The sequence below is a fragment of the Sciurus carolinensis genome, chromosome 9, assembly GCF_902686445.1.
Source record: "Sciurus carolinensis chromosome 9, mSciCar1.2, whole genome shotgun sequence".
Taxonomy (NCBI): domain Eukaryota; kingdom Metazoa; phylum Chordata; class Mammalia; order Rodentia; family Sciuridae; genus Sciurus; species Sciurus carolinensis.
The window spans coordinates 69,103,940-69,131,817 of record NC_062221.1 but is presented as its reverse complement, the minus strand read 5'-3'; the positions used below and the strand labels follow the sequence as shown (position 1 = coordinate 69,131,817).

Here is a 27,878-nt window from a genome sequence, read left to right as displayed (position 1 = left end):
GAAACTTTTAATTCCTTTATGAGACAGAATTTTGAAGTCTAATTGTGGCAAGCCAAGTAAAAATATACTCTCCTGATTTTTGTTTTTTGTTTGAAATTTCACCACAAATAATTCTAAAAAAATGTAGGCTTTTCTAAGAAACACTTGAGATTTCCTTTCCATTCTGCTTACAGTGTATGCAAAAGGCAAAACACCAACATTATCACAATTACTTTTTATATGTGGGCATCCAGGATATTATTTTTAAAAAGACATTGCCAGAGTGTTATATAAAGTGTCTAAAATATTCATACCTAATGTTTAGATAAACAGTCACTTGGGAAAGGTAGAACTTCTTTTCATCATTGTAATGGGTAGGTAGTTGTCTGCCCTTTCATCTGTGTTACATGAATGCTTGTTAATCCTCATTTTTAACATTCACATAGATCTGTCTCTGAACTACACCATGTTGGTGTGAACTTTGTGATAATGACACTAAAGACTTTGGAGACCTCTGTACTTTGCACTTTTCAGATATCGACTAATCCTAAATGCCAGAGGAAGCGAAGCCAAAGGCAGGATTCTGTAGAGCCTGCCCTCCCAAACCTGCAGGCCGTGGGATGCTTTGGCCTGCCTCTCTTTGCCGCAGGGCAGTGTGTAAGAAAAAGGACTCAATTGAACAACCTTTTTAACAGACACAGTTCATCTAAATTACTTCCCAAAAAGTCCTTCTAAAATCTGAGAAGTCCATCACATCATGAATCAAACGTTTAGTTAATGGCCAGCGGGAGTGGAATGGGTTCAGTTGAGTGGTGGCAGAATCCTAGCAGGCATGTCTGTACTGTGATTCTGATTTAATTGTAACCACCTGATTTACTGAGTGCCCACTCCTCAGAGACCAGAAAATGAGCTGCTTCCCTTTCCCCTGGGAGGCACACAGTTTTTTGTGAAGCCATCTGTGAGAATGCAAAGCAAATGGAAAGACCTTTGTCCTCCCTGCATTTCAAGGCTTTGCTAAGGGATTTCCATACCCCCTCCCAAGTGCCCCTCAGGAAAACATATTTTCTCACTTTCTCATTATCCACTCACTTGTCCTTCTACTGCCCCAGCCACGTCTGCTCCAACTTTTCTACACATTAAGACCAATATTCTTGGATCAAATCACTAGATTTTTAATTTTTTATGTGTCCTTATTATATATATGTGACAGTATATTTTGACATATCATACATACATGGAGTGTAACTTCCCATTTCATGGTTGTACATGATGTGGAGTTACCCTGGTCCTGTATTCATATATGAACATAGGAAAGATATGTCCTATTCATTCTACTGTCTTTCCTATTCCCATCAACCTCCCTTCCCTTCATTCCCCTTCATCTAAGCCAATGAACTTCTATTCTTCCTTCCCCCTTATTATGCATTAGCATCCACGTATCAAAACATTTGAATATTTGACCTTTTTTTTTTGGAGTGGCTTATTTCGCTTAGTATGATAGTCTCCAGTTCCACCCATTTACTAGCAAATGCCATAATTTCATTCTTCTTTATGGCTGAGTAATATTCCATTGTATATATGTACCACATTTTCTTTATTTATTCTTCTGTTGAAGGACATCTAGGTTGGTTCCATAGCTTAGGATTGAAATCACTAGATTTTTAAGCTTGGAAGAACATGGAGTCTCCAATACTTGTTATTGGAATCACATATATTAAAGGCCTTAGAATGCATAGATCTTAACTTATTTGGTTGGTTGGTTGGAGCTAATTGGAGGAGAGAGGTGGAAAGAAGCCAGAGAAGGCTGCTGTCCTAGGGATCAGCATCCTTGAGCTGATTACTATAGTCTTTACATACAAGATTAGGGGCCCAGGGAGTGCATGATAAGGCAGCATTTCCATGACTGGTGGCCACTGCTGTGAGCATTTTTGTGGTGGAATGAGGAGAAGTTGTGAGGGTTAGGGTGCTGCCTGATCAGCCACTACCTAATTTCCTGCCAATGTGTCTGACTTTACATGGCTGGAGTAGAAGCAGTGGGGGTTAAACTGTGCATAATGGTCTTTGTAGCTTATTTAAAGCAGAGCTTAGCTTGTGCCCTGCATTCACCCTCTAGACCAAAAACAAAATAAAGTGAATATAATGATGGACTTATTAAGGCTTAGAAAGCTGAAAGGATGAGGGGAGGCTATTCTGGAGATCAAAGAATAGAATTTAGTTAAGGGTAGGACATTATATTGCCAATGACTGTGCTGAAACTCCTGTGTTCACAGTGAACATTTCCACCAGGCTGCTCTTACTGATGATGAGGGATGGGAAGCAGGTAGGACTGTAGCAATTGCACATACTGATATGTTTCTTTCCTTTTTCTGGGAATCATTGTTCCTGTTTTCCTTCCCTGGCCAGGTGTTGGACTGGATTGAAAACCATGGTGAGGCCTTTCTCAGCAAACACACCGGGGTTGGGAAGTCCCTGCATCGAGCTCGAGCCCTGCAGAAGAGGCATGATGATTTTGAAGAAGTGGCTCAGGTGAGACGCGCGCGCGTGCGTGTGTGTGAGTGTGTGTGTGTGTGTGTGTGTGTGTGTGTGTGTGTGTGTAGCCAAATGGAGGAGACCAGCACTGTGTGTTGGGTTGATTGCCTGTGGCTACTAAGCTTGATGCAAGGAGGCCTTTGTCTTCTCTCAGATCACTAGCTGAATGGTAAAGAGTCCCCCAAGTTTATGGTCTTCAAAGAAAATCTTCCTGCCAGCATCTAAAAATGCCTTGTCTACTAGGGGGTGCTGGCAGGAGGGTAACATTATTAGAACCATCATCAACCCAGGGCTACAGCTGTTAACAGTCACTGCCAGTGAGTGTGAGCTAAAAGTCACCATGGCTCTGCTTGCAAAGCTGTGCACCTTCCAGGACTCAGAGGAAGAATTGCCAGCCATGCACCCTCTGGGCTGTAATTTATACAGCATTCAGTCTTTTATCTGAGCTGCACACATGACCCTAAAAGAGCAGTTTTCTAACTTGTGCAAAGATGCACAATGAGAGGACCCAATCATTTGTCTAATGCTAGAATAACCAAAAAGGTTTTCTTTTCAGAGCCTCTACCCCCAAAATTTTATCTTAACTCTTTAAAAAAATTTTTTTTGTATTCATAGATGGACAGCATGCTTTTAGTTTATTTCTTTATTTTTTGTGGTGCTAAGGATCAAACCCAGTGCCTCACACATGCTAGGCAAGTGCTCTGCCACTGAGCTACAGCCCCAGCCCTATCTTAACTCTTTATTTTTCTGTTGGGGGGTTTCCAAATGGAAGCTGAAAAATTTTCATCTTTAAGATAAAAAATACACTGTCAGCTTGTTTTGTCAGGTGTGGTCAATTATAGTAGAAAATGAAACTCTGAAGGGTTGGGTTAGGGAGGGCAGCTATATGGGATTGAGGGTCAGGTGCTGCTAAAGCCAGGAGGATGCTGCAACTGTATTCTGCCATGTCACAGCTTTAGCCAAGATTGGCTGTGATCCTACCATGAGGCAGCCCTCCATGTGGGTGTCACTCTGCATGTGCAAGGCCCCAGCCCTTATCCAGGGAGGCTACCAGCCCCAGACAGACATGCTGTGGGTTCAGAAAGAGGGGGCCAGTGAAGAAGCAGAGGAGAACAGGGAAGCTGTGAAGCATTACTGCAATTCTAGGGGAGCTACAAGAATATGCTAAAAAGAGAGAGGCCCTGTAGGAGCCAGAAAGCCATGTCTGCAGTGACCTGAACTAAAGGGATGTGGGTGTTTTCCCACCCTGGGGGATAGGCCCCACATGGAACCCTTGTGCATTGTTGATGGGGATGTAAAATGGTGCCACCATTGGGGAGAACAATATGAAGGTTCCTCAAAAAATTAAAAGTGGAATTACCACAAGACTGTCATTCCACTTGGTATATTCCCAAAAGAAATTAAATCAGGGGCCAAAAATATTTTTATACACCCATGTTCATAGTATTTTTCATAATAACCAAAAGGTGGAAGAAACTCAAGTGTCCATCAGTGGTTGTCTGGGTTAATAAAATGTGGATATCCATACAGCACAGCATCATTCAGCCTTAAAGTGGAAGGAAATTCTGATACATGGCATAGTGTGGATAAACCCTGAGGGCATTATGCTAAATGAAATAATCCAGTCACAGAAGGACACATGTTGTATGATTCCACTTACATCTAGAGTACTTGGAGCAGTCAGATTCTTAGAAACAGTGGAATGGTTAGTTGTAAGGAGCCCAGGGGTAGGATGTGGATTTACTGTTCAATAGGCACAAAGTTCCAGTTTTGTAAAGTGAGTTCTAAAGTAGCATGGTGGTGATGGTTGTGTGATAATGTGATTGCACTTACTACCACTGAATTGTAAATTTCAAAACAGTAAAACTGATTTCATGTTGTGTATGTTTTACCACAATTTTTTTAAAAAGACTCATAGTCACATGAAGACCTTCTACAGAATGAGCTGAACATCACTAACACCATGTAGAAGCAGGTCCTAAAATATCCTCTGGTGGACAAGATGTAACACAGATGTAAAATATCTGGGTGGCCAGACACACTGGGTGCTCTCCAGTATGTTAGGGGGCAAAGGATGGGAGAGAGCCTCCTGCATCCCACCTGCTGAGAGTGGGACTTATGGTACTGAGGATATCCTGTTGGAGTAGAACCATCCCAGACCTTGGGTGCCTCTGTCTCTGGGCTGCTGTGGTTTTGCCTTTTCTCAGTAATGTTAACCTCAAGCCACCTGTACCCTTGACCAGGTAAAATTCTCCTAGTTCTCCTGCTTACCCTCATAGGCAATGCTAGCCTTGGGTAAAGCCTATGAGAGGCATATCATTTCTGTGTGTTTTTATAATCAAGCAAGTCCTATGGCAACTCCTGTCCCCTCTTCCTGACTCCTCTCCACCTTCTCATTGATGCCTAATATTCCTTTCATAAGGGGCAATGCCTTTCATTTAGCAGCATGTTAAATTCATACTAAAGAAATAATAGACACATTTTTGAGAGTTAGTTTCATTACACCAATCCTGAATGACAGCTCCAGCCTTGTTTAACAGAAGACAACTCTGAGGCTCAGAAAGTTCTTCAATGTGGCCACATTATTCAGCTGTCAGTCACTCTGCTGGGATTATCCAGGTCTGTTGGACTCCAGAGTCTTCTTATCCTCATTCTATGCTGTCCCACTTTATGAGTTATAGGAACTGGGTATAAAATTCATTTCTGAGTACCCTGTTTGCATGTGGAATGTGCAGGACAAAGCAGGAATGGAGAGAGTGGGGCTGCTGCTGTGCCATCCTGTTGGACATTCATTATGACCTTTCTGTTTATCCTGCTAATGAGTAGTCCATTGATGTATTCTCCACCTCCCTGCCTCTGCTTCCAGACTGCTTTTTGAGGGAGAAGAGAGTTCTAACCTCCATGAATTCCATGCTTTTAGGAGGATTGTATCCTCTGGAAGGGAAAACAGTGTGGACTGAAAAGGGAGAATGGAAGTGGGAGTCATGAGGTCATCTCATTGCCCTTTGAATGGGCCAGTAGAAGCGGAGCCTGTAATCTAGAAATTTATCAATCCTGTTTTGTTCTTTCATCCTGACTCTGGGGAAGGAAGTGACCAGGAGTTGTTAATCTACATGAGGAAACCGACTTGTACCTCAGTGACGGCTGATCGGTGTCGGTAGCAACCTGACTGACACCTGCTTGGTTCCGCGTGACCTGATTACCAGGTGGTGAAAATGTGGGTGATCTGGCAGGAAAGGGCTCTTCTTTCTTACTTGCTTCACATGCTGTCAATTAGGTGAGGGTCATTGGGATCAATGGCAGAGGCCCATGATAAAAAGCCAAAGTATGGAAATTCTTGTTCCTTCTTTAAGGTTGCTGTTCATAGGATATGTCAAGGAAGGGCATTGCATTATGGAATAGAAGGCTGGAGGCTTGCTGTGAGCAGGACTCTAGAGGGTTGCAATTCTGTTGACCTGAGGCTTATATTTAGAGGAAGTTCTAAGCACCTATTCTTTGCATTCAGGTTCAAGAAAATGTCTTGAATCAGGGCAGGAAGACAGCCACCATATCTGCTAGAGCTCCTAGAAGTTTCCACTTCCGCAGGGAAAACAAACCATCAGTCAGAGGAAATCGCTGTCCCAGAGGAGAGGTTGAGGGGCAATAAAGCCCCTGGACAAATGCATCTCCACTCTTAAGATAATATGGCTCCCTGTGATTGGTCACTCTGAGGTAAAGAAGTTTAAGGTAGCTATTAAAATAGACAAAAATGATACCTGTGAAGAATTAACAGCATTCCATTATCCATCATTAGTCTCTACCTTAAAATTTTAATAGCTTTCAAATACATTTTAAACACATTCTTTAAATCATTTGAAGATGAGTATTTAGGAGTCCTCAGTTCGTCCTGCAGGTGGCAGTCTTTGAATAGGCTACCCAGGCTACATGGCATGGAAAAGGTGCCCAGTCCTGACAGCCTTGCTGGGGAGAACCCAGTATGCAGGTGCTACACATTCTGGGATAGGGATACACCAGGGAATCTGTGCACAGAACTTTATGGGTTGAGCTCCTGAGGTTGTCCATGCTGAGCATTAAGGGGATCCCTTCTGATTCTGGTAAACACTTGACTCAAGTTGCCTATAAACTCGCCAAATTACTCAGGCCATAAAATAAAGTAGGTTTTAAAAGGCACTAATATTTTTTTGTGTGGCACATTAAGTGTCACTGGGAATATAAACAAATATAAGATGGAGTTGCTGCCTAGAACAGCCTAGTTGTCAGGGGATAGATGTGTTTATGTCTGTCCAGGTGGGGGAATAGAATGTGGTACTGTTATGTTGTCCTGAGATATTTACTATTACTTGGGAGGAAAGTACTCAAATGCCTGTGGTTTAGATAGCAGCTGTGCCTACCCCGTTAGTGGTCTGCTTTATGGCCTCGTTATCTGAAATGCCAGACTTTCTGTAAGCTAAGTTAGTTAAAAATTAGCAAACATTTACATTCAAATATATATTACCTAAAGCCCCAATGCACCAAATCACGTTTAAGCAGCTAAGCATGTTAACTAACATTAGCATAACATTTCTGAAAGAATAGACAATTTAGAGGAAGATTTAAAGAAATACAAAAACATAGGCACAATTAAGTAACTCATTCAGTAATCTCTGATTAGTTGTTTTTCTAGATGACCCTTGGACTTTTTTTTTTTTTTTTCTTTCAACTTCAATAGGACACACTAAAAAGTATTCATTACATGTTTGGGATAAAAATAAAATATGTAGAAATGGAAGGAAAGCATTTTTTTAACTCTATCAATGACCTTGACCACCAAAGATATTCTAGGTATAATCAGAGAACCTAGGACAGTTCTAATGGCAAATAGAGTAGGTAACACATAGATAGGGAAAGCAGGTGCCCTCAGAGATAAACAATAACCTTCCCCAGCATCCATGTCCCATCAAGTCCCAGTGTTGGGTACTGTGGAAAATTTTAAAAGAGAGGCATAGTTTCTATCTTGAGGAAATCCTAATCTAATGAGAAACATGTATCTGATATATTCTGACCCTCAGAGAAGTTCTATAGTAAGAGATGAGAAATCATCTTCTCCCCTTTGGGCTTTTCAAGGAGAATTGCCAGTGAAAGCTAGGAAAAATCATTACTTTCCCTGGAGATCCAGCAAGTGTGGCTTCCAGGAGGAGGACCCCTGAAGTAAGTTCCATCTTGTCTTCTTGTCCAACATGATGACCATTTATAGCAGTTGCAAATGCAAGCAGAAAGAGAAGGTGGGAGAGCTTAAATAGATGTTTTTTCACACTCCAGCTTCTTAGCAAGAATGAAAGGTTCTTAGGCAGATGAAAAAAATAGTGAGAAAGACAACCAAGAAAATGCAGAGAAATTAATGTCATGAAGTGGGCAAGTGGAAGGATGTGAATCAGCACATAAATGAAGGACAGTCTTACCCTTTGGATCTTGCATGACATGTCTCCCATTGGGGTGGATTGAGGACATCCCAAACCCCCAGCTCTGGGGAGAAGCTGTTGGCGTGAGCTGATAGGGGAAGGGTCTTAGGAAGAAGAGAGACATCCTATGTGTGGGTGACTTCCACCGAAGGGTTGGAAGATCTCTTTGTGTAGCTCTGATGTGGAAAATTGGGAGGGAGTAGAAAACAATACCCAAGATGTTGTAGAGGGCCCACCACAAACCTTTTATCAAGTACACGAATTGTTCCCCTCTTTGGCTACTTCCTTCTGGGAACAAATGTCACATTCAGAAGACATTGGGACTGCATTCATAATGATTTTGAAATTCTGGGTAACAACTGAAAGATATGAAAGCACAGGTGGTGTTTTTATCTCTCATCCCATGTGATACATGGCTATGGAAAAGAAGGAAGGCTTTGAGAAGCCACTGACTGCTTACGTAGATAATATATTTTTTTTAAAAGTTTACTGAAGAGACTGGGGATGTGGCTCAGTGGTAGAGCATTTGCCTAGCTTGTGTGAGGCCCTGAGTTAGAACCCCAGTCCTGCAATGTGTGTGTGTATGTGCACATATCATGTATATGATGTATTTTATACATGTTATATATTAAATATATATATATTAAATATATATAAATAAATATATATAAAATATATCATATATAAATATATATTAAATATATCTTTAAAAGTTTTCTGGGTTATGTCCTACAGAGCCAGCATGATGGACTTCTGATAAGGAGTAGAAGGCATCAGGTACAGTTTGAGGAGGATGTCCATTGACAGAAAGCCCTTTTGATCTACATGGAAGGATTTAAGTGACTTTTGAGGTAGAAGGAGAAAATTATTCAGGAAAACCCAAACTGTCAGGCACCACAAAGGTGACCTAGACACACCCTGTGAAGAAAACCCCATTAGGTCACCTTACATAAGCAAACAAGCAAAAACAAAAATTATAGATTGGCAACCCCATTTATAGCCTTCTTTTTCTATAAACCAATAAAAGGCATGTGTAACAAGTAGTGCACTTAAACTTTTAACACAAGAAGATAAATACATTGAGCATTCCTGAGACCTTAGGATACTGAACTCATAACTAGAAAATGCCAATAGAAGAGGATTCTTTGTTTAAAAGGCTGCTTTGGTAGGAGGGGTGAGGATAGATCAGCAGTTGCACATCTTTGTGAAATCTACAAACCTGAGAGTAGGAAGCAATATGAAGAAATAAAAGAGACAAAAGGAGCACAGAAAGCAAGCCATGATGTTATTGGAGAGGGCCATAGTCTGTTCCATCAGATGAAGGAAACAGAAAATGCTGTTCTGATAGGATTTCAGTTTTGGCTTAGGGAAAACTATGGTGGTGATGAGAAACTTCACATTTCCTGGCATCTCCTGGAAAATTTGTGATTTTGTTTAAAAAAAAATCAGTTAGGTTAGTGAGAGCAAAGGATTTTACATGGTAGAAACTGAATCATCGTATAAAAGCTCAAAAAGCGTAGGTTGTGTCTGAATTCCCAAGAAACTTGGCCTTCAGGTACAAGGGTTTAGACTTTATTCTTAGAGCAGACAGGACTGCTAAAGGCTTTTAAGTGATGATAAAATTAAAATGTAATCTTTATATCATAAAAACAAGAATCTCTATATTCTGACTGGAATTTTGTGCCTAATTTGGGCAAATATGTTTTCAGGGGGATATTGACAAAATATACTGCATTTGTGGGAAGACGTCCATGATTGTGAAGCTGAAGTAACTGGATATGTTCAGTTTTGAGTAAATAATCTATTATGGAAAGGAGGGGGGTGGGTTTGATGGTCGAAGGCCTCCTGTGGAAGATATAAGAATGAAGGTACAGTGAAGCCAGTTTTAACTTAATTCAGGTATAACTTCTAACCCATGGGTTGCCTTTTTATGAGCTGTCCAAAACCAGAATAAAATGGGATGTAGTGTGCTTCTTGTCACTGGGGGTTTTCCAGTAGGGGTGACCTTTTTCCCTTAAGGAAAAATAAATAAATAAAAGCCACCAAGAACACCTTCTCTAAACCCTGCTTCCTCTGTTTCTCCTTCCCTTCATAGTTCTAGTTCTTGATAAAAGAGTCTGTTTGCCGTCTTTGCTTCCTAACCTCCTAGAGTCCCTTTGACCCCTGCCATTGGTCATTTCCTCCTCTGAACCATTTGGGTTAATCTTACTAAGATTTCCAACAGGCCATTTTTGTTGATAGATTTAAGGAACACTTTACAGATCTTAATTGTCCTTTCTGAAGTACTGGACACTGTCAACCCCAGTCTTTTTAAAAGTCTTTTCTTCTGCCAGGCATGATGGTGCACACCTGTAATCCAGCAGCTTGGGAGGCTGAGGTAGGAGGAGTATAAGTTTGAGGCCAGCCTCGGCAACTTTGTGAGAGCTTGTCTTAAAAAAAAAAAAAAAAAAAAAAAAAGACAAAATGGAAGGGAGGCTGGGATGTGCCTCAGTGGTAAAGTACCCCTGGTTTCAATCTCCAGTACCAAAAGAAAAAAGCATTCCACAACACAGTGCTCCCTCTTCTTCTGTCTTTCTGACTGACCCTGCTTCTTATTCTCCCTTTTCCCTAGGATTGTTCCTCAGACCTTCTCTTCTCAACTTCTAGCCTTATTCACATGACTCCCAAATCCATGTCTCCTCTCTGACCTCACCCCTCCACCCCATATCCATGTCCCATTGACCTTCTGGACACCTCCACTTTAATTTCTCAGAGGGTTCTTAAACTCAATAATATGTCCAAAATTCAATTTGCCATCTCCCTTCCACCCTTTCTTGTGTGCCCTTACTCCTGTATTACACACTCCAGAAAGGCACTGACTACCCAATCACTCAAGCCACAAACCTGGGAGTTATTCTTGACTCCTTGGCTCTCACCCCGCACTGAGTCCATTGCAAAGACCTGTTGGTTCTTCCCCTTCTATCCCTGTTGCACCACCTTAGATCAGAGCTCTTGCTTGGATTACTTGCTTGAATTACGGTCATAACCTTCTGTTTTCCTTGACTTCTGTCACAGTCTCCTTAAGCCCATCCCTACACTGCCACAAGAGTGGTTTTCCTAAGATTCATATCATGTTATGCTATTCCATTGGCTATAGAACCCATAGATGATTTTTCATTGCAATAAAGTTCATCACAATAAAGTTCTTAATTTTACAAACCCATAAACCTTTATGGCCTGCTACTTTATCTGATTTTGCCTTTTACCCTGTGTTCTCTCTCTTGTACCCTGGATTCTTACTATCCTGGAGTTTCCTGAACATGCCATGCTCTCAAGTCTCAGTGCTGCCTTCCAAGTTCTCACCTCTATCACCAACCAGACCCTCTTCATCTTTGACTCTCAAGTATCACCTCTTCCAGGAAATCTTGAAGGGCCTCCCTGGTTTGCATTCGAATCCCCTTTCCTAGACACATACTCACTCTGGTCACATCCCTAATGTGGTAGTTATCTGTGTCTTTATCAGTTTTAAACTAGCCTCACTTCCTGGCTGGACTGTGACCTTCCTTGGGGTGGGAATTCTGTATCATTGGTATTGTTATCCCCGTGATTAGCACAGTGAGCCAACATGTACCTGGCACTTGAAAAATGAGGGAAAGAGTGGTATAGCACTGGCTTGGGTTGTGACTCAGTGGAAGAGTGCTTGTCTAGTATGTGTGAGACACTGGGTTTGATTTGCAGCACCACATATAAATAAATAAAATAAAGGTCCACCAATAGCTAAAAATATATTTTTAAAAAAGAGTGATACAGGGGGATTCCTTTGTTGGGTGGTGATTAGGCCAGATGATCTCTGAGGATGATAAATGGGAGAGAGGTGGATTAGATGAATATGCATCAGAGCATAGGTCCCAGAACCTTATAACCTGGGAACTAACTGAGTACCATCCTGACAGAGTGAGTGAGTCTGCACTGAGCTGAAGTCAGTCTCCAGCCCAGATGCTTCTTTGGAAACATCTTTTGAGTCAAATTTTGAGTGAGTTATTTAAACTCTTTAACATTTTTAGTTAAAAAATTATTTTTTATGAGACTCTGTAGGAAACTACTTTTGATAAGAAGAAGCTGCAGTTCTGTGTCCATTTTCTCAGCCCCACTAAGTTTCCACTTTTTTTTTTTTTTTTTTTTTGCCCCCAGGTAGGATAGTTACCGTCACCTAGCCCTATTGCTGTGGTAGCTGAAATATGGAGACATCCTTGTTTTATTTTTAAAAAATTCACCTTGGTTACAGATGAATAAGATTGGCCTTTTTCAGAGGGTTCTTTTTTTCATTTTATTTTTGATTTGTTCTTTTTAGATATACATGATAGTAGAATGTATTTTGACATGTTATACATATGTGGAGGATAACTTCCCATTCTTGTGGTTGTATATGAAGTGGAGTTACACTGGTCATATATTCATATATGAACATAAAAAAGTTATGTACAATTCATTCCACTGTCTTTCCTATTCCCATCCCCCTCCCTCCCCTTTATTCCCCTTTGTCTAATCCAGTGAACTTTTATTCTTCCCTCCCCCCATCCCACTTATGATCCACATATCAGAGAAAAGATTCAGCCTTTGGTTTTTTGGAATTGGCTTATTTCAGTTAGCATAATAGTCTCCAGTTCCATCTATTTACTGGCAATTGCCATAATTTCTTTCTTCTTTATGGCTAAGTAATATTCCATTGTGTATATGTACCACATTTGTTTTATCCATTCATCTGTTGAAGGGCATCTAGGTTGCTTCCATAACTTAACTATTGTGAATTGTGCTGCTGTAAACATCGATGTGACTGTGTCACTGTAATGTGCTGATTTTAAGTTTTTGGGATATAAACCGAGGAGTGGGATAACTGGGTCAAATATTGGTTCCATTACCAGTTTTCTGAAGAATCTCCATACTGCTTTCCCGAGTGGTTGCACCAACTTGCTGTCTGACCAGCAATGTATGAGTGTACTTTTTCCCCCACATCCTCACAAGCATTTATTGTTACTTGTATTCTTCATAATTGCCATTCTGACTGGAGTAAGTTGAAATCTCAGTGTAGTTTTAATTTGCATTTCTCAGAGGGATTTGAAAGGCAACAACAAAACAAAAAGTAAATTAGAAGTACACTGTATACTGATTTTATATTTAGTATATTGATTTTAAGTCTAAGATACCTCATCTAGTCACAGACTTATTTTGATATAATATATCATGTTCACTGTTACCAACTTTTTATTCTCCATACTAAGGTAACCCTAACGACAACAGTAGTTATGGTAAAACTAATACCTATTGAATACCTTCTTTGTACTGGACACTCTTCTATTTTTCTTATGTTAACTCATTCAATCCTTACAACATACCATAAAGTGAGTATTTCTCATTTGAATTTATAGATAAGAAGTCTGAGGCAAACAGGCTAAATGATTAATTCCAGTTGACACAGCGAGTAAATGGTGGGACTGGAATTCAAACCCTAGTAGTATGGCTTTAGAAATTAAGCTCTCAACATCTTGTGATATGGTCTCCTGATTCAAAAAAACTTTGGTGACTCCAGGATCAGGGCTCGCAGGGACCTCATTTCATCCTAGAACCAGGGTCTAGTCCTCTCTCTGTGTTTATATCTGGTTTATCCCTCAGCCAGGTTGCTGCATGTTAGCACTATGGCCTCAGAACCAATGAGTGATACATTCCCCTCCGCCTCTAAGAATTCCCTTGGATCACAAGGCTGCTTTTCTGATCCTCCATGACATTTTTTTAATTCAAAAAGTTCATGTGACCCAAGGCCTCTGGGAACTCTGTGATTGCCTTTCATCTTTCTCTGCCTGTCCTCTGACTTATCTGAAGTCACATCCCAATGGTGGAAGACAGCTGACTCTCTCTCTGCTGGAAATTGGCCTGTTTAACAATTGGCTTGACTAGTATTTGACCTGGGCTTTCATTTCCATGTTCTACTACAAAATGGTGGATTATGCTTGACTCAGCACAGGAAATTATATCATCCCTTTTCTTTTACCCTTTTCTAAGGCCAAGCATAGTTTCAAAAACATCCATTTCCTTCGATAGCTCCCTAAATTCATTTGACATTCTCCTCAGTTCTGTTTTCTTATTTGTTGGGCCACGTGGTATATCTCTTGGACCATGTGGTATAATGAAGAAAAGCTTGTAGCATTTGAAGTCAGTCTGTTTTTTCCATTTGGGGCCTTGTACCTTGAGACAATTGCTTAATTTCTCTGCACCTTGGAATCTTCTCTGAAATGATAGTGATATCTACCCTGAAGAGTGATGTGAGGTTTAGGAACAACACATGGAAAGTGACTAATATATTACTTGGTTCATGAAAGGTCTTCTCAATCAATGGTGGCCTGAATGACAGCAAATGATAACCATGGTCCTGCTGGTGGCTGGTGATGGAACACATCTAAGCTTGGGTCTCTCCAGGCAAAGTTACCAAGTACCATGCTGTCATCTCTCAAGAGTTAGCTTGGTGTGGCATGCTAATCTATATTGGAGGGAGTAGGCCTATCCTTTGAGATGTCAATGGAACAGATCAGCTATATGTACTAACAAGCAGTTTCTAAGGGATATGCCTTATGGAAGAGGTGGTCACCTAATTTGATCAGTTAGAACCACGGAAAGCAGAGAGTAAGGGCATATTCTCTCTGAAGGAAAGGGGTACTCAGAAGCTGGACCCCCAGGAGTTGATGGTGTTCACAAATTAAGGTGGACAGTTTGCACTGACAAGGCTCTTAACAGATAGCAGAGCTCCCTAGCCCCTGGGCTGCAATTTAGAGATGGGATTCCTGGAGCATCAGGTAAGGAAATGACTAACTCTTAGGAATAGGACAAAATTATGGTTATCAAATATGGGAACCAGGTCAGGACTGACATATGTGGATGGTGGACCTGTCTGTGAATTAGATGTACGATTCTATTTGATTCCTGTGACTAGGCTACCACAGGGCTCTAGAAAAGGAAGAAGCAAAAAGAGAGAAGAGAGAGTCTATGAAGCAAGTTAGAGCCGACAGCCCTGTCTAAAGGATTCTCTGACTCTGCTCATCTTCAGGAAGTGCCAAGAGTGTAACCACTAGATTTCACAATGTGACAATGTGTTTATCTTGCTCAGAGAGATTGACATACAGAGGGGAAGAGTAGTTACTTCTCTAGAAAGCACTATCACAGGCCAGAAAGGAAACAGGGAAGGCCATTCCAGAGGAAAGATTTGTCTGCCAGGATTGATTCTAAAAGCAAACTGTTCATTATGGCTTCCTCCCATAATTAGCTTCAACACAAGTCTCAGAGTAAGAGAAATAGAATCAACATCCTTTCTTTTCCTGCTTTGTTTTGGTGACACTGTACCATCAGGATGGGCCTCAGGACCATGCTTGCTGGCATGGAAGCCAGTACTTGCCCTAGTAAGCCTTTGTAGACCCTGCACACAGGGGGAATGAATGGGAATTCCGTAACAGAACTATTTTGCCTGTATAGAAGAACTTTGCAAGGTGTTTTAGTCAGGTTTTAAACCTGTACTATAAAGACAAACATACAAGATTAAGTGATAATAACTACCAATTATTAAAAACATAATTTTATAAGAAATATTTCATTTAATCCTTGAAACAACTCTGTAGAGTTAATATTATTATTTTCCTTATTTTCCCAGACAAGGAACTGGGCCTAGAGAGAGTTATTCAAGTAGAGGAAACAAGCTCCAAACCCAGGCAGGCTGACCCCAGAGCCTGTACTTCCCACTCACATCCATTCAGAGTAGCTGAAAAAACTGGGCTTCTCCTATCCTTCTTTTGTTTTTTATTTTTTCCTAAAGGGAGTTTCTATGTTATTTTTACTTGTCGTTTTAAAAATTTATAATTACCAAGCTGCACATTTTCAATATAAAAAATACAGACAAGCAAAAAGGAACAAAAATAATCTACCCACTCAGTTGTCTAACTGTCCACCAGTTGCTAATACTTGGTGTTTATTCTTCCAGATATTTTTCTATTTATGTGTATATGGGTACATTTGATAACCAGCTTTTCTTATTTAATGATTATCTATGGTAATGAATGCATACAAAGTTATTTTTCATTGCTGGTAAAGTCTTTAAGACTTACTTCTTTCCAAATTCCAGTAATGAAATAGGCTATTACAACCATGTACAAGTGTAAGTCTATAAAGAGAAGCAAAATAAGCATTAAAAACAGAGGTCTGGGTTTGAGCCACACGTTCAGAATCTTTTCCCAAGAGAGAAAGCATATAGGATGTCAAATTCTGAGTTTCTTCCAGTGCCTTCCAGGTCCTCATTGCAGGTGTGCATGTGTTGGAGGGATGGGAGGACCTTCTGGGTCTGTGAACCTGGGGGGGTGAGAAGTAGTAATATTGACAGCAGCAATGGGAGGAGTTTCAAAACAGTAGCTCTGTAGCCTCTTTCCTCTTCCTGGTCACTGTCATCCTCCTGCTTCTCTTTTGCCTCCTCCCCCACCTCCTCTCTAATTTCACCCCGTCCCCTATTCCTCCTACCTGATCATTTCTCCCCACATACCCCTTCATGTCTGTCCCATCTTCTCCTAGGGGACCTTTTCCTGAAATACAGATTCTTGTCAGGGTCCACGGTGCAGCCCTTGGTGGTGGCCCAAGGGTAATTTCATTCAGGAGGGTGGTGTTTCCAGGACTCTGAGGCCTCCCTGAGACAAGTACTCCTGGCTGTGGCATTCAGAGCAGTGGGGGTAAATCAGGAGCATCTGGTCTGAAAGGTGCACTTTTGAGACCTTGTGGGTAGATGAAGCAGCTAGTACAGGCAATGAGTATAAGAAACCAGTACCAAAGAGCCCTGAGTGAAAGGGTTCAGGTGGTATGTTAATGTAAACCAAAAAATAAACACACATCACCAACCAGAACAACCCACCTGGCAGATCTGTGTCTCTTTAATCTGCCAATGAGCATCTGGAGGCATTTTCATGAACCAATTTTGTTTGGAATAAATTTTTAATGGAGAAAAACCTTTGCCAAGTTCTGACAGGAACAAATCTGCATTCTTCCACCTGAATTAGAAGTCAGGTTTGGGGCAGGAGGAACTGAGTTCTTATGGCCTCCTTCAGATACCCAGGACATCCAAGCCTCATTAGGATTGGTGCCCATATTAGTCTTGGAATACACAAGGCAGATGCCCAGCTAGGCCATGGCACTGCCCTTTGCGTTTAAGCAGAGCCTAGTACAGCTGTCCCACTCTAATCTAGGAGCTAACAGCGTACAATATTGGCAATCACATTTCTAATTACACAGCTGCATGGTGTTTCACACTGTGGGCTCTTGTATAATGTATCTGATCCTCAGTAATGCCAAAAATGAATTGAAATAACTCTAGTGGACTTGGGTCCATCACATGCCTAGAATTTGAAAATATCACCAAGGGAAGGAGGCAGTGAGAGTCTAAAAAGGGAACTCCAAACCCACGTGACAGACATGTTCCATTTTCATTTTTCTTCTTCACAGGTTTGGTTGGACTCAGCCTAAAATCATGAACTCTTTAGGATCTTGGGGATTCCTAGGAGCAGCCTTATTTGCTTAAAAAATGTAACTAAAAAGGAGATGTAGACTTTGGGCCTACAAGTTTTACAAGTTTATAAAGCCAGAAAGGTTCAAAGTTTGGAATTTGCTCTAAGGAATTATATCTCATCATGGCTTCAGGCTGCCCAGTGATGTGGCATCTGATGACCTGAATATAGCATGATTTCTAAGACTTTCTTTATTCTCACTCTGTGCCTTACATAGGGCCATTTGAACAGCTAATGCTAAAATCTCCCCATGGAAAGAATGGTAGTTACATGTTCTCCCTGCCTTCTTCCCTGTGGGAGAACAAGATTCAGTGGAATGGATACAGGAATTAGAACATCTGGGTGGTAGGCACAAAGCTACTCCACTTATATGTACGTGTTACCTAACCTTGCCAAGCCTCGATTTCTACATCTAGAAAATGGGAATAATGTCTATTCCATGAAGTAGGCATTGAGATAACATAGTTAACAGCACTTTAAGTCTAGTGCACAGAGCAAATGTAAATTATCATCATTAATAGTCAGAAGGATACGATGACAGTGGATGAGTTCATATCTGGAACACACTCAGAAGAAGAACTAAAAAGATAGAAGAGATTGATGATATTGCCCCAAACTGGGAGTTTCTCAAGAGAGGGAATGTGCTGACCAGTCTCTGAGTTTTACTGAACTCTTGATGTCCTGGGCTTCTTCGCTATTCAAGAGCCAGATTCCCAGGCTAGCCAGATTAGCCAGAATTCTTTCCACATTCTAAGGCTCAATCTAAAGTTAATGATTTAATGAGCAAGGATCTCCCTTGTTCTGATGTTTATATAAGTTTAGGTCAGTGAGACTTTGGGGGCAAGCCAGTTGTGAGTGGAAACAGCTTGATGCTTTGAATTTGAAACTGTCTGCTCATTTTATACGCCCTTCTACTCCCAGCAGGTAGCCCTGCTCACAGGGCCCAGCTCAGCAGCAAGAAGCATTGCCCAACCCATGCCTAGTGCTGCAAGCCCTGGGGGCTCCAGGGGCTCTTGCAGCTTCCTTTTTGAGTTCTATGGACTTAATCACTCCCTGCTAGATCCTGCCTCCTTGCTAGTTTTCTCTTATTTATTGTGTCACTGTTTGCATAACCTCACTGTTTAATTTTCCTTGTAAATTTCCTTGTGGTATTGAGGGCAAATTTGTATGAAATTTCTTATAGTTCCTGCCTTAGACTGTCATGACTAAGAAGATTATGGGTACAGTCTGTGGCCATGGAAGATAGCTCATGGCCTGTGAAAGCTAGGAACATTCAAGAACTCCAGATAATGTGATGAGTGATGGGATGTGAGCCCGAATCCCACGACCCTTCCCTGCCTCACGGTTCAGTCTCAGCTATTTGGATTCTGCCCTTTCCTATAGGACTTTATGTGGTGAGACTTTGATCTCCTGCAACTTCTCTGCTCTGAGGAAATGCTCCAGTAGTTGAGTCTCTTCACCTTATGTCCTAAGGAAAGAAAACAGGAAGAACACTTTGTTCCCTTTTAGAAAGTGGGGACTCTGAGGTCTTAGGCCCCAGGGTCTTGGCCAACAGTGCGTAGTAAATGCTCCTTAAGGGACATGTGGGATCTCTTCAGTCTAAGAGCAAATATCTGAATCCAGCCCTGTTTGAGTAGGGTGTGCAGGTGACCCTGTTCTGAATATGGATCTCCTTCCCTTCATCCCTCTTTTCTCTGCCTCTCCCACACACCCCTCCCCCCATCTTAAATCCCACACAGCATTGTCTGGGCTTGTCCCCCAGCAGGGGCCAGAGGTGGCTCTTTGGCTACCCAGCTGCTTCTCTGAGGACAGATGGACTGCTTTTCCTGGAGAGGCATTGGTCACCTCTGCTGTGCTTCACAGCAAGCTTTGTGTCACCCGCCCCAGCTTGAAGGCGAAGCACCCCTCCCCCATTACTGCCTATTAGTGTCTCTCTCCTAGGCCCTACAAGGCCTCTCAGGTCTTCCCACTTCCAAATCTGTACCTTTGTGACACCAATGCCCCGCTTAGCAGATTATTCCCTTTGGCTTTACATTTTAGACTTTAAAGTTGACTTAAAAAAAAAAAAAAAAAAAAGGTCTTTCTTTTGAAACTCACTCCAGTCTTCTCCATCTTGCCCTGGTCACTCCTTTACCATCATGCCCCTGGCATTATATCACCAATTTGTACTAGTGTCACACCTCATTTCTTTCATGTCCTTGGAGATTGAACTGTTCTACATAATTTAATTGTATACGGAACCAAGACTTAACCCTAAGGGACTCCTTCTGAAACTTTAAGTTTCCTTTTTATTCATGGTAAATAAAACCCAGTTCTAAAATACAGTTGTACTTTCCTTGCTTTATATACAGAGCATATATTCTGGACATAATTCACCCTCTTTTTTAGTGCCTTAGGTAGCAGTTTTCATTAATTCTGTGATACATAGGCTGCATTTTCCCTTCCCCTTCTCTGAGGGTCTCTCCTAACGCTGCACTGTGGTTCTAGGGCTGATCTTGTGCAGGGGGTCCTGGTCAAGAACGACAGCCTCTGGAGCAGAATGTACTGCTCCCCAGAGTCCCACAATCACATTTCTCATACATGATGGTGATTGTAACAGTGTGCCTGGGGAGGTGAGATACATGGGGGAAGGCTTTCTAAAGCCAGACTGAGACCCCCATCCAAAGCGAACCAGCAGGACTGGGGAGTGGAGATGATGCTTCTAGCTCTGGATCTCTCCATGATCCCTTTCACATTTGTATCATTCCATCTTTATTTCGCTATTTGTTATTTAAATGGCCATAACTGTTTCAGTCCACATCAGCCTGCCAGTGTCATCCATGAAAACGCCCACAGGCTGGACTCCTGCCTGTCACTCTGCACACTGTCTACTCTGTGCCATGGGCAATAAGACTTTTGATATTTGCCTGATAATGATCGGAAAGGCTTTCAACCAAAACTTACAGCCCCCTTTCAGATATAGGCTCTAGGCCAAGAGCCTGCCTCACTTTTAATGTATTTTCAGTTTTGACAAGTCTCTTTCTTCTGACTGCTAAGGAAAACAGCCCAGGGTCATGAGTACATGCTGCTGGCATTATGCCTGGGGAGAATGATTTCTAGGATTTCATGGATGTTTCATGGAGATTACTTTTAATCCAATCTTTGTGTGTGTGTGTGTGTGTGTGTGTGTGTGTGTGTGTGTTACATATGTCATAGCAAATGTCATAGCAAAATTGTTTCTTCTAAGCTATGATGAGCAATGTCATAAAGTTCAGTGTGGTAAAGGTGAAATGTTGGACTACAGAGAGATTTTGCACACTTGTGTTTGCATATTTTGTTCTTGTGAGCCAGGCACTAGTGTCTTCAGTATCCCCAGAACTAGTAAACATACCTGTCTCTATGATAAATACATTTGAAATGACTTAAATTTCTAAGTGCTCTTACATTTTCACCTGCCAATCAACAAAAATATATTGAATCTTTACATTTCTCATTTAAAACTCTTATTCCAAATTTTTCAAAATGTGAAGAAATTCATGTCTATTGTAACAGCAGACAGAACATTGGAGAGAAAATGTGAATAAAAAGGCTAATGATCCCTCCACTTCTACTCCCCATCCCTATTTTCAAGATAATCAGTTATCTTACACACCTTTCTACTTATAAATAGAAATAAGCAAACATTAAAGTACAGAATTTCTTATTTATTTTAAAGAATGATTTATAAAGAATGCCTTACATATAATTTTTATATTTTAAATGATTTTTTCCGTTCTTCATAATAAAATTAATACATGTTCACCATAGAATAGTTGAAAAATAAAGGAATAATAGAAAAGAAAATTAATCCCTAATATCACTCAGAAATAATCACTATTAATATTTATCAATAGATTTCCATTGAGCACAGCACAATACTAAGAATTTTTTGCTTGGGATCAAACACTTGTGAATTCTTGTTCAACATCTACCATTTGCTACTATGGGAGCTACTCAAGTTCTTTTGCTTTTCTAAGCCTTGGTTTTCTTATCCATAATGTGCTATATAATAGCATAATCTACCATATATCATAATTCTTATGTTAATCCAAAATTGGTAAGGTATTATTATCAGCAGTAGTTTTTAAATAAACAATAGAACTATATTTTGCTTTATCCTGATTTCTTCCTTTCATGTTGCATCAGGTATATGTCTTCAAATCACTAAATATTCTTTGAAAACTTAATTATAGTAACTGTAGGACACTCTAGCATGTGGATGTCCCACAATATGGTGAACTATTCCCCTGTGGTTGAACATTTTGGCTATTTCCAGTTGTTACTGTTATCAACCACCATTACTATATTTAAACTGCTAAGTAAAATGTTAAGTTTATCATAGTCTTCAATTCTCCTGAGTTTTTCTGGTCCTCAGGACCTTCACCATTCATCCAAAGACTGTGGCCACCTTAAGGCAAAAGTTTAGATTCCTCTATCTCAAAATTTAACCCAGACTTTGAGCTTTTCCCTTAGGTGAGGATTTTAGTGTAAATGAATGGCTACAATTAGTCACCTGAACTAAGCCACATGTCTGCCAAACACTCCCACTGCTCCCCAGCGGTCCTGATTTAAATAGCCAGGATCAGGACCCAGCACTGCATTTATCTGCAAGCTTCTTTCTCCACCCTCTCAACCTGCATTCTTACCCCCACCCCTGGTTTGCTGAGAAACACTGGTGAGAGAATTCCTTTAGCTGCCAGCCATCTGAAGGATTATCAGCAAAACTGTAAGATGAGGGGGTTGTATGGTCCCCTCAGTGGGGCATCCTCTATGGTCTTATGATCTAAAATAGTGGTTTTCAACTGGAAGATGATTTTGACCCTTGGACATTTGATATCTTCTAATATTTTTAGTTATCACATCTGGGGAACAGGTTGTTTTTGGCATCCTGTGGACAGGGGCCAGGGTTGCTACTGAACATCCTACTGTGCACAGGACAGTCCCTTCATTTGTTTGCCAGGATTACCATAACAAAGTACCACAGATTGGGTGGATTTAAACAACAGAAGTGTATTGTCTGCAGTTCTAGAGGCTAGAAGCCAAGATCAAAATGTCAACAGGGTTAGTTCCTTCTGTGGGCTATGAGGGAGAATCTGTTCCAAGCTCTTTCCTTACTCTGGTGTTCTGCTGGCAGCTTTGGTATTCCTTGGCTTCTAGCTGCATCACTTCAATCTCAGTCTTCTCGCCACATTGCTATTTGTTTCTTCGCATGGCCATCTTTTTAAATGAACACCAGTCATGTTGCACTATGGGCTGTGCTCTTCTGGTTTGATCTCAACTAATTACATCTGCAATAGCATTAGTTTCAAATAAGTTTACATTTTTCAGGTAGAGACAGGTAGAGCTTTGGGGTGGGACAGAATTGAAACCATTAAGAGTCCCTCAAAGAATTATCCACCCCAAAATGTGAATAGTGTTCCTGTTGAGAAACTGTTGCCATAATCTGTGGGTCAAACCTAACTAAACCTAGGGAAGTTCGCTAAGGTAAAAACAGGAGCAGGTATTGCTATGATCTGAATGTTTATGTCTCCGCCAAATTCATACATTGAAACCCAACCTTCAATGTGCTTAAATTAAGAGGTGGGAACTTTGGAAGATGATCAGGTCCATGAACATGATTAGTGCCCCAGAGAGCTACCTAGTCCCTTCCATTGTATGAGGACACAGTGAGAAGGTGACATCTATGAACCTGGAAATGGAATTTATCAGACACCAGGTCTGCTGGTGCTTTGATCTCAGCTGCCAGCAATAAATTTCTGTTATTTATAAGCCACCCAGTCAAAGGTATTTTGTCAGAGCAGCATGAATGAACTGAGACTAGGAAGTGTAGAGTCCATGAAGGCAGAAGGTGGGCAGGAACAACATCACTAAGAAGGTCAGTAACCATGGTCAGAGACTGTGGACTCTATAAGATATGGCCAATCCTGGACCCACAGAGCTATTTGTGACCAAAACAGGGGAAGAACTTGAAAGAACACTGTACCAACTGGAGCAGAAGTGGAAATGTGGACCAAACCCTTTGCTTTGATCACCTTATCATCTGACCCACGTTTCCTGGAATCATATACAGCCTTTTCCTCTCTGCCCCTTAGGGATGGAGCAGGAGAGAAAAATAAATCACAAGCCCCACAGTTTTCAGCAGTGTTTTCAAGCCAACTGTTTCGTCTCTCCAAAGCCCTGCCTTCTCCCTCTCACACCCACTGCCTCCCACAGACAGCCAAACTTAGAATATGGAAAACAGGAAAAACAGCATCCCTGCAAAGTTACATCTTTCTAGAGAACATTGCTTTTGGTACATTTCCCCTCCTGTCTCTTTGATTGCCAAACCTTGCAGCAGGTGGCCCTATTCTGTTTCATGGGAATGCTATCTTACCAACTGCTTGCTTCTCTGGCTTCAAGACTTCTGTGAGAGAATGGATTTCTACAGGGATAGGGCCACTGGGCATTCTGTGTATCCATGTCTGAATACTTATCTGCCTACTTCACTTTTAAAATATCTTTGTCCTGTTATATTCCATGTATGTATAATATACCAAAATACTTTCCACTGTCATGTATATCTTAAAAGAACAAATAAAAATATCTTTGTCCTAGTGTGACTCTATGTTTTCTTCTTTATTTTCCCAGTTTGAGGAGAGTGAGGGAAATGAGGAGCAGGGGAAGGGATCAGAGGAATGGAGATTATGTTATCAAATTCCAGAGTGGTGGGTTACTTCCCAGTACTAGTGTGAATGCCAGCTGGCTACATCCAGTGGAAATGGGGTAGATACTTCTCACTGTGATCTTTTGAGCTTTGTGTCTTTGCATGGCACTCTTTGGCACTCATGTTTTTTATCCTCTATTGTTCCCTTTGGTTTGTACCCTGTGGCCATCCTGGGCTAACCTCTGACCCCTAGCCCCCTTCCTGTCTGCACCATCTTATTTGTGTTCTGGTCTTAGTGCCAGCCCAGGCTCTCCAGGCTTGGTGCAGCCCTGCATCTGCTTTCCACAGCTCTTGTCATGTCCTGCAGGAGTAGGTGGAAGAGGTCAGGGAAAAGTCCTTACCTAATTTGTGTCAAAGTCCACTAAGCGTGGCCTTGTTTTTAGAAATCTTGACTTTTTTTAGAGGCTAGACGTGGGATTTCTCATCCCATCTGCAATTGTAATTAGTTAAGATTAGATCTAACCTGTATTGGCAACCTCTAGGATTGCCTGTCTTTTGGTCCAGAAGCAAAATATTTCATTGTTGTCATCATTACTATATTAAATAGATAACAGGGTAATAATTCATTCTCATCACTTTTTTTTTTCTTTTTTTGTTCCCTTGCCTGAGAGCGACTTGATATTTAGTTTCAAGTTTATAGCCAAGAGAAAATACATGGAAGTCTCTTTAAAGCATAATATGCAAATGAGGAAGGCTATTGAAGATTAGACAGAGAGAAAGAAAAGGAATCACTAAAAGAAAGAATGGGACTGAGGATGTGGCTCAGTGGTAGAGCACTTGCCTAGTAGCATGAAACCCTGGGTTCAATCCCCAGCACTGCAAAACAATGGTTGTGGTGGTGGATGGGGTAGGTGGAGAGCACCCAGCAAAGAACAACCACTGTTCTTTCCTAAGTATGTTCTTAAACAGATAAAGAGTGCTATGGTTTGAATGTCTGTCCCCTCCAAAGTTCATGTTGAAATCCAATTGTCCTTGTAACAGTATTAAGAGTAACATTTATGAGGTGATTAAGCCAGGAGTGCTCCACCCTTGATTATGGGTACCATTATAAAAGGACAGGCTTGGCCCCTTCTTGACCCTTCCTCCTTCTGCTATGGGATGATGCAGCCAGAAGGCCCTCATCAAATGCTAGTCCCTCAATGTTGGGCTTTCAGGCCTCTAGAGCTGTGAGCCAGTCTATTTGTATTCATTATAAACTGCTCAGTCTCAGGTATCCTGTTCAAGTAGAAAAACAGACTAAGATAGATTTTAGGAAAATAAAATATTACTTCAAAAATTAGAAATATACCATTTATAAGAAAAGGGGCTAAAGCATTAGAGATAGTGGAAACTAGTCTCAGGCAAATAGAGATGTGTATGAGAACAGACAGGATGATGATTGCATATGTATATGTGAGAAAGTTTGGTCTTTAGGTTCCCAGAAATAATCTCAGCATCCAGGCTATTTGTGTTAGGAGGTATCGGCATCTGCAGTAGGTATTTTTGGTTGATACCAAAATTATACCCAATTATAACTGAAGATTTGTATGGACAGTTTCTAACTTAAAGAGCATCTGGCTAGAGCTTCTCAATGGATAGGGCTTATTTGGACATATAAGTTGTCCTAATGGAGGTCATTATTATTTGTTCCATTATTCAGAGCGTGTAGGAAGATATTGTCCCTGCAGTAGATGTGACGAGGTGGTCCATTCATCACTGGCACCAGTAGTAGTTCTCTCCTTTCTACTTTGACCTACCATAGACCACCATTATCAGAGTCCACCTCCTCCTTCCCAACCGAGCCAGTGAATGGAAGAAAACTGTGTTGCTCAGGCTTCAGGATAAAAATATGAAAGCATTTTCATCTATCACTCTTGTTGATTGCAGACAGTAAGCTATGTCAGTGCTATATTTGAAGCATATTTTATGTTTCGCTCAATTTCTTGAATTTATCCTGATAACCTAACTCTCATTTACGTGGCAAACATATTTCCAGTGTTATAACTGGAAAATGTGGCTTATGAAGAAACTTTGGATCGCTGTTCATTCTTAAGCAGGGACTGCCTACATCCAGAGATAAGGAAAGCATGTGTTTTGAAGCCTTAAAACTGACCAGCTGCTGGACTGCAGAGCATTTGGGATGAGTCACTCATTACTGGAAGGAGACCACTGTGCCTAGTAGGTATGCTGATGGGTAGTTGAGATAGAGAGGTTGAGTGAGATGGGGCTCTTTCCTTCAAAAAGTATGCAGCCCTCTTTGGAAGGCGGTGTGTACACATTGGAATTGTGTTTCAAAACGGGGAAAAAAGGTAGTTGCAAATGAACAATTACAGTGTCATAATGTAAAAATCAAAGGCATACGAGTAAGCATAATAGAGAAGCAGATGAAGTAGAGGTTTTATACTGAATCTTAGAGAAATATGTTTCAATGAAAAGTACTTGAGGTTATAGTTAGACTTGGCTTACCATTTCTAGTTATATAACATGCTTCAGATAGGTTACTTGAATTCTCTGAGCATTGGTTTTCTTATTTGTAAAATTAAATAAATAGTACAATAGTACCTATCTTATGATGAATCCTAAAGCTTGGAGATAATGTGGATAAAGAGCCTAATTTAATTATGTTACAGGCAGAAAAATATTTTGTTTGATGAGCATCCCTTTAAGTTTGTCATTATGACCCAGAATATGGTTTATCTTGGTAAATGTTCTGTGAGTCCTTAGGAAGGATATGCATTCAGCTGTGTTCTGTAAATGTCAGTGAGGTAAAGTTGGTTGAGAGTGTTCAAATCTACATCCTTACTATGTTCCTATTTACTTGTTCTATTAACTTTTGAGAGGGGGTGTAAAACCTCTGACTGTTATTGTAGATTTGTCTTTTTTTCCTTTCAGATGTCTATTTTCCTTTCCTATCAGTTTTTGCTTCATCTCTTTCAAACCTTTGTTCTAAGTCATATAAATGTTTAGGATTATTTTATTTTATTGATGAATTGACCCCTTGATCATTATGAAATGACATTCTTTTCCTTGGTAATATTATTTGCCCCCCAAATCTACTATGTCCCATATTAATATAGTTAGCCAGTTTTCTTTCCATTAGTTATTGTGCTGTATCTTTTTCTGTCCTTTTATTTTTTAATATTTTTAAAGTTGTCGATGGGCCTTCATTCAATTAATTAATTAATTTATTTATTTATATGTGGTGCTGAGAATTGAACCCAGTGCCTCACACATGGTAGGCAAGTTTTCTACCACTGAGCCACAACCTCAGCCCCTGTCCTTTTATTTTTAAATCTATTTGTATCTTTACATTTAAAGTAAAGTACATTCCTCATAGATAATGTATAGTTGGGACTTGATTTTTTTTTCTTCTAGTTCTAGATATTGAACTCAGAGTGCTCTACCACTGAACTAAATCCCCAGCTCTTTTTAATTTTTTTATTTTGAGACAAGATCTTGCTAAATTGCCTAGGCTGGCCTTGAACTTGAGATTAGCTCCCATAGCTGGAATTATAGGTGTGTGCCCAGCACCAGGCTGGACTTGATTTTTTATTCAATTTGACAATCTCAGCTTTTTGTTTGTGGTATTTTGAGAATTTATATTTGACACGATTGTGGATATATTTAGGTTTAAATCTCTCCTCATGTTTTTTCCTAATTGTTTCATCT

At 40.7% G+C, this 27,878-nt stretch overlaps 1 protein-coding gene across 9 annotated transcripts in view; it reads left to right on the top strand.

Moving 5' to 3' along the window:
- Kalrn (kalirin RhoGEF kinase) overlaps nt 1-27,878 on the top strand; it is a 636,539-nt gene that overhangs the window by 288,077 nt on the left and 320,584 nt on the right. For all 9 annotated transcript variants that reach the window (XM_047563083.1, XM_047563086.1, XM_047563085.1 and 6 more), the window contains exon 10: nt 2,383-2,505. In XM_047563083.1, the coding sequence (XP_047419039.1) occupies nt 2,383-2,505 (123 nt within the window). The remainder of the gene's footprint in view (nt 1-2,382; nt 2,506-27,878) is intronic.